Source organism: Rhinoraja longicauda, chromosome 44 (assembly GCF_053455715.1).
Source record: "Rhinoraja longicauda isolate Sanriku21f chromosome 44, sRhiLon1.1, whole genome shotgun sequence".
NCBI lineage: Eukaryota > Metazoa > Chordata > Chondrichthyes > Rajiformes > Arhynchobatidae > Rhinoraja > Rhinoraja longicauda.
The window spans coordinates 2,678,384-2,686,012 of record NC_135996.1 but is presented as its reverse complement, the minus strand read 5'-3'; the positions used below and the strand labels follow the sequence as shown (position 1 = coordinate 2,686,012).

The 7,629-nt window shown below is 55.7% G+C and overlaps 1 protein-coding gene across 2 annotated transcripts in view; it reads right to left on the bottom strand.

Moving 5' to 3' along the window:
* Positions 1 to 286: 286 nt before the first annotated feature.
* The window catches only part of lamtor2 (late endosomal/lysosomal adaptor, MAPK and MTOR activator 2), a 10,234-nt gene continuing 2,891 nt past the window's right edge, over positions 287 to 7,629 (bottom strand). The window contains exons 2-4 of one of the 2 annotated variants that reach the window (XM_078431859.1): positions 4,626 to 4,788; positions 3,435 to 3,524; positions 287 to 515 (exon numbers count right to left, since the gene is read on the bottom strand). In XM_078431859.1, coding sequence (XP_078287985.1) covers positions 459 to 515; positions 3,435 to 3,524; positions 4,626 to 4,788 — 310 coding nt within the window. In that variant the 3' untranslated portion in view covers positions 287 to 458. The remainder of the gene's footprint in view (positions 516 to 3,434; positions 3,525 to 4,625; positions 4,789 to 7,629) is intronic. The other variant, XM_078431860.1, reaches the window with a different exon arrangement.

Sequence of the window (7,629 nt, the reverse complement as noted above, 5' to 3'; positions counted from 1 at the left end):
GGGTTTTCCCCCCCGAGATCTTCGGTTTCCTCCCGCACTCCAAAGACGTACAGGTATGTAGGTTAATTGACTTGGTAAATGTAAAAATTGTCCCTAGTGGGTGTAGGATAGTGTTAATGTACGGGGATCGCTGGTCGGCGCGGACGCGGTGGGCCGAAGGGCCTGTTTCCGCGCTGTATCTCTAAACTAAGCGGAACTAAACTAAAACGCCGCCAACTCCACTTCCTGTGGCGCAGGGAGCCATTTTGTTCAGGGTCCCGCAACATAATCAGTCCCTCCGTCCCATTTCCTCCACACGTTTATTGTTTCACAAAGAACAAGCTAAGCATTAATATCCGGCAGTTTTGAAACAAGGCCTGGGGTCGCGATCCGAGGTGACGCTCTTAAACCAAACAACCCATCACCCTGCCGAAGAGCCTCCATTTTTCTGGGGCGTCACCTTAACGTTCCCCCCACACCTACGATGCGGCCACCTGGGTGAGGGGTTCCTCCAGGTACTGGACTAAAGCCTCGGCCTGCGGGAAAAGGGGGGGGGGGGGGGAAAAGAGAGTCAGACGCACCACGTCAACCGTTCCACCCATCAATTCCCTGCTAGCCCCCCCCCCCCCCCCCCAGGCCGAGAATCCTCCTGTTCCCCAAAGCCGTACAGGTTTGTCTGCTAATTGGCTTTGGTATAAATATAAATTGTCCCTAGTGTGTGTAGGATAGTGTTAGTGTGCGGGGATCGCTGGTCGGCGCGGGGCCCGGTGGTCGGCGCGGGGCCCGGTGGTCGGCGCGGGGCCCGGTGGGCCGAAGGGCCTGTTTTCTGCGCTGCATCTCTAAACTAAACATAACATATAACAACTACAGCATGGAAACAGGCCTGTCCGGCCCTACCAGTCCACGCCGACCATTCTCCCTGACCTAGTCTCATCTACCTGCACTCAGACCATAACCCTCCAATCCCCTCCTATCCATATACCTATCCAATTTACTCTAAATAATAAAATCGAGCCAGCCTCCACCACTTCCACCGGAAGCCCATTCCATACAGCCACCACCCTCTGAGTAAAGGAAGTTCCCCCTCATGTTACCCCTAAACCTTTGTCCCTCAATTCTGAAGCTATGTCCCCTTGTTGGAATCTTCCCCACTCTCAAAGGGAAAAGCCTACCCACGTCAACTCTGTCCGTCCCTCTCAAAATTTAAAAACCTCTATCAAGTCCCCCCTCAACCTTCTACGCTCCAAAGAATAAAGACCCAACCTGTTCAACCTCTCTCTGTAGCCTAAGTGCTGAAACCCAGGCAACATTCTAGTAAATCTCCTCTGTACCCTCTCCATTTTGTCCGACATCCTTCCTATAATTTGGCGACCAGAACTGCACACCATACTCCAGATTCGGCCTCACCAATGCCCTGTACAATTTCAACATTACATCCCAACTTCTATACTCAATGCTCTGATTTATAAAGGCAAGCATACCAAACGCCTTCTTCACCACCCTATCCACATGAGATTCCACCTTCAGGGAACAATGCACAGTTATTCCCAGATCCCTCTGTTCCACTGCATTCCTCAATTCCCTACCATTTACCCTGTACGTCCTATTTTGATTTGTCCTACCAAAATGCAGCACCTCACACTTATCAGCATTAAACTCCATCTGCCATCTTTCAGCCCACCCTTCCAAAAGGCCCAAGTCTCTCTGTAGACTTTGAAAATCTACCTCACTATCAACTACTCCACCTATCTTAGTATCATCTGCATATTTACTAATCCAATTTGCCACACCATCATCCAGATCATTAATGTAAATGACAAACAACAGTGGACCCAACACAGATCCTTGGGGCACTCCACTAGACACTGGCCTCCAACCTGACATACAATTGTCAACCGTTACCCTCTGGTATCTCCCATTCAGCCATTGTGAATCCATCTTGCAACCTCACTATTAATACCCAACGATTTAACATACTTAACCTTCTTAATCACCTGTTAAACGGTTTCCCGCCTTGGCCTTAGGTGCTACTACGCTTCAAGTTAAGGAATTTATTTCGGGAGGATTGGAATACAGAAACAGGGATGTAATGCTGAGGCTCTATAAGGCGCTGGGCAGGCCACATTTGGAACATTGTGAGCAGTTTGGGCTCCATATCTGAGGAAGGATGTGCCGGCTCTGGAGAGGGTCCAGAGGAGGTTTACAAGACGATCCCAGGAATGAGTGGGTTAACGTACGATGAGCGTTTGTGGGCACTGGGCCTGTACTCGCTGGAGTTAGAAGGAGGAGGGGGGACCTGGTTGAAACGTACAGAACAGTGAGCGGCCTGGATAGAGTGGATGTGGAGAGGATGTTTCCACTAGTGGGAGAGTCTAGGACCAGAGGGCACAGCCTCAGAATTAAAGGACGTTCCCTTAGGAAGGAGATGAGGAGGAATTTCTTTAGTCAGAGGGTGGTGAATCTGTGGGATTCTTTGCCACAGATGGCTGTGGAGGCCACAGTCAGTGGGTATTTTTAAGGGGGAGATGGATAGATTCTTGATCAGTGCGGGTGTCAGGGGTTATGGGGAGAAGGCAGGAGAATGGGGTTGGGAGGGAGAGATAGATCAGTCACGATTGAATGGCGGAGTGGACTTGATGGGCCGAATGGCCTAATTCTGCTCGTATCACTTATGAAAACCAGGGCCACAGTTACTCAGGTGGGGGATATTTGACAGGCAGTCCACGGGTATTTTTAAAACCACATCCTTTTATACTGAGGCTATGGGGGTCTCCTCTATTCTACCCCCACCCATCCCCACCCATCCCCTCACTCCCTCCCCCCTCCTCTCTCTCTCTCTCCCTCTCCCCCCACCTCTCTCTCTCTCCCTCACCCTCTCCCCACCCATCCCCTCACTCCCCCCCACTCCCTCCCCCCTCTCTCTCTCTCCCTCACCCTCTCCCCTTCCATCTCCCCGAGTCCCTCCCCCCTCCCATCTCCTTCCCTCTCTCCTGCTCCCCCTCCCATCTCTCTCCCCCCTCTCTCTCTCCCTCACCCTCTCCCCTCTCGTTCCATCTCCCTCCCCCCTCCCATCTCCCTCCCATCTCTCTCCCCCCTCTCTCTCTCCCTCACCCTCTCCCCTCTCGTTCCATCTCCCTCCCCCCTTCCATCTCCCTCTATCTCCCCATCTCCCTCCCTCTCCCTCCCCCTCCTCCTCCTCTCTCTCCCTCCCTCCATCTCCCTCCCCCTCCTCTCTCTCCCTCCCATCTCCCCTCTCCCTCCTCTCCTCCCCCTCCCATCTCCCCTTCCCCCTCCCCCTTCCCGCTCTCTCTCCCCCCCTCCCTTCTCCCTCTCCACCCTCCTCTCTCTCCCCCTCCACTCTCTATCTCTCCCCACTCCAACTTCCTCTCCCTCCCCATCTCCCCTTCCCCACGCCACACCCCCTCCCCCCCTCCCCCCCCCCTCCCCTGTCCTACCTTGGCCTGCAGCATGCCGAAGCCCACAGTCTCCCGGGCATACATACACAGCAGCAGGTTGGCCACCCTCGTGATGGCCACTCGGCCCTCCTGTAGGGCCAGCACCGGGTCAGCACAGGCAACACACCCCTCTAAACATCCATCCCTCCCTCCCCTCTCCATCCATCCCCCCCCACCATCCATCCCCTCCCCCTCCATCCATCCCTCCCTCCCCTCTCCATCCCTCCCTCCCCTCTCCATCCATTCCTCCCCTCCCCCCACCATCCATCCGTCCCCTCCATCCATCCCTCCCTCCCTCCTCTCCCCTCCATCCCTCCCTCCCCTCTCCATCCATCCCCCCTCCTCTACCCGCACCATCCACCCCTCCCTCCCCCATCCATCCCTCCCCTCCCCACCATCCCTCCAGCTCCATCCATCCCTCCCTCCCTCACTTACCCTCCTCTCCTCCTCCCCTTCCCCCTCTCCCTCCCTTCCACCTCTCCCCCTCCCCTCCACTCATTCCCACTCTCCCCTCCACCTCCCCCTCCTCTAGTTCTCTCCCTCTCCGTCCCCTTCCCAAACTCTCCCTCCCTATCTCTCCACCTCTCCCATCCCCCTCCCTCTCTCCACCTCCCCTCCCTCCCTCCCTCTCTCCTATTCCTCCCCGGTGTCCACCATGCAGTCCCAGAGGGTGAAGCTCTCCCCCTTCCCCTCCCTCCACCTCTGTCCCCTCCTCCCTCTCCATCCCCCCTCACCCTCTCTAATTCCGCCCTCTCCGCCTCCCCCACCCCGCTCTCCTCCCTCCCCCTCATCTCCACCCTCCCTCCCTCCCCATCCCCCCCTCATCCCCACCCTCCCTCTCTCCCCACACCCCCCTCATCTCCACCCTCCCTCCCTCCCCACCCCCCTCTCTCCCTTTCCCCCTCTCCACTCTCCGCCTCCCCACCCCCTCTCCTCCCTCCTCATCTCCACCCTCCCTCCCTCCCTCCCCATCCTCTCCCTCCGCCCTCTTTCCCCATCCCCCCATTCTCTCCCTCTCTCCCCCCTCTCCCTCCCTCATCTCTCCCCCTCCTCATCTCCACCCTCCCTCCCTCCTCTCCCTCCATCCCCCCATTCTCTCCCTCCCCCCTCCCCATCCCCCCATTCTCTCCCTCCCCCCTCCCCATCCCCCCATTCTCTCCCTCCCCCCTCTCCCTCCCCCTCGGTGCCCACCATGCAGTCCATGAGGATGAAGCGCAGTGGGTCCTCGTTGAAGGCCAGGTGCCCATTCCTGGCGTACGCTGCCCAGATGTTGCTGGCGATGGCGGCCGTCACCCGTGCATCAGTGTCCCCGTACCCAGAGTACGCCAGCAAAGAGCCCTCATTGTTCAACAAGCTGGCGGGGCAGAGAGAGGGAGAGAGAAGGGGGGAGAGAGAAGGGGGGGGAGAGAGGGGGGAGAGTGAGGATTCAGTCATGATTGACTGGCGCAGTACACTCAATGGGCCGAACGGCCTCATCTCCTATAACTTATGAACTCCCCCCTCTCTCTCTCCCCCCTCCTGTCACTCTCCCCCTCTCTCCCCCCTCCTCTCTCTCCCCCTTCCTCTCTCTCCCCCTTCCTCTCTACCCCCTTCTCTCTCCACCCTCTCTCTCCCCCTCTCCACCCCCCTTCTCTCTCCACCCTCTCTCTCCCCCTCTCTCTCCACCCCTCTCTCTGTCTCCCCTCTCTTTCCCCGCTCTCTCTCTCCCCCCTCTCTCTGTCTCCCCCTCTTTCCCCCTCTCTCTCCCCCCCCTCTTTCCCCCTCTCTCTCCCCCCCTCTCTGTCTCCCCCCTCTTTCCCCACTCTCTCTCCTCCTCTACCCCCCTCTCTCTCCCCCCCTCTCTTTCCCCCCCTCTCTCTCTCCCCCCCCTCTCTCTCAATGCCACAATGTGTAGGATAGTGTCAGTGCGCGGGGATCGCTGGTCGGTGCGGGCTCGATGGGTCCAAGGGCCTGTTTCCGCGTTGTATCTCTCCAAGATCTTAATCTCAAGTCAATCTCAAACGCAATAGGTATGTTTTCCAATCAGTTGAGTGAATCCCACGCATCAATGCTATCAGTACAAACACCAGTACAACAGGTGGAGCCAAGGGGAAATACAGAGTGCAGACTGTAGTTCTCAGCATTGTAGCGCACCAGTTCCAGAGACACAGTCCAATGTCCACAATGGGGTAGAGGTGAATCAGACAGGACCCTGGCTTATGGAAGGGCCGTTCAGAAGCCTGATAACAGAGGGGGAGAAGCTGTTCCTGAGTCTGGTGGTTCACGCTTTCAAGCTGCTGCACCTTCTACCTTCGGGAGCAGGGAGAAGGAACGACTGGGGTGGGACAGGGACAAGCCTTTGATTATGTCAGCTGCTTTAACCCGAGGCAGCGTGAAGTGGAGACGGAGTCAATGATGGGGAGCAAAGATACTAGAGGAGCAAGATGGACCACTCCGTCAAAATCGCCAATACTGAAGTGAAGTACTCAAAGGAGCCATTTTAGTAGACAACCCCGCCATTTTAATAGGCAAAACCGGCCATTTTAGTTGGCAAAACTCGGCATTTTAGTAGGCAAACCCCGCCATTTTAGTAGGCAAACCCCGCCATTTTAGTAGGCAAACCCCGCCATTTTAGTAGGCAAACCCCGCCATTTTAGTAGGCAAACCCCGCCATTTTAGTAGGCAAAACCGGCCATTTAGTAGGCAAAACCGGGTATTTGAGTATGCAAAGTCAGCCATTTGAGTAGGCAAACCCGCCATTTTAGTAGGCAAACCACCCATTTTGGTAGGCAACCCCCTGCCAATTTAGTAGGCAAAACCCCGCCATTTTAGTAGGCTAACCCCACCATTTTAGTAGGCTAATCCAGCCATTTTAGTAGGCAAAACCAGCCATTTTAGTAGGCAAAACCGCTGTCCGTTCTGCCTCTTGAAGTGTAATCAGTGTTTTGGGGGAACAGTATGTGTGATGATACCATTAAAATGCAGAATATATCTCAGCTATCAATTCACAGAGTTTTGTTATTTTTCTTTTAAAATGTTTCTGCCAGTTTCTGCATACTAAAATGGCACCGTGACGTGCTACGGGTTTTAGGGTCGAGTGGTCTATCTTGCTCCTCTAGTATCTTTGGTGGGGAGTGTGGTGTGTGTGAAGGACTGGGCCACATCTACAATGGTGGGGAGTGTGGTGTGTGGTGTGTGTGTGGGCTCCATCTACAATGGTGGGGAGTGTGGTGTGTGGTGTGTGTGTGTGGGCTCCATCTACAATGGTGGGGAGTGTGTGGTGTGTGTGTGGGCTCCATCTACAATGGTGGGGAGTGTGGTGTGTGTGTGTGTGTGGGCTCCATCTACAATGGTGGGGAGTGTGGGGTGTGTGTGTGGGCTCCATCTACAATGGTGGGGAGTGTGGTGTGTGGTGTGTGTGTGGGCTCCATCTACAATGGTGGGGAGTGTGGTGTGTGTGTGTGTGTGGGCTCCATCTACAATGGTGGGAGTGTTGTGGTGTGTGTGTGTGTGGGCTCCATCTACAATGGTGGGGAGTGTGGTGTGTGTGTGTGGGCTCCATCTACAATGGTGGGGAGTGTGGTGTGTGTGTGTGTGGGCTCCATCTACAATGGTGGGGAGTGTGGTGTGTGGTGTGTGTGTGGGCTCCATCTACAATGGTGGGGAGTGTGGTGTGTGTGTGTGGGCTCCATCTACAATGGTGGGGAGTGTGGGGTGTGTGTGTGTGTGGGCCACATCTACAATGGTGGGGAGTGTGGTGTGTGGTGTGTGTGTGGGCTCCATCTACAATGGTGGGGAGTGTGGGGTGTGTGTGTGTGTGGGCCACATCTACAATGGTGGGGAGTGTGGTGTGTGTGTGTGGGCTCCATCTACAATGGTGGGGAGTGTGGTGTGTGTGGGCTCCATCTACAATGGTGGGGAGTGTGGGGTGTGTGTGTGTGGGCTCCATCTATAATGGTGGGGAGTGTGGTGTGTGTGTGTGCGTGGGCTCCATCTACAATGGTGGGGAGTGTGGGGTGTGTGTGTGTGTGGGCTCCATCTACAATGGTGGGGAGTGTTGTAGTGTGTGTGGGCTCCATCTACAATGGTGGGGTGTGTGTGTGTGTGTGTGGGCTCCATCTACAATGGTGGGGTGTGTGTGTGTGGGCTCCATCTACAATGGTGGGGTGTGTGTGTGTGTGTGTGTGTGGGCTCCATCTACAATGGTCAAAACAGG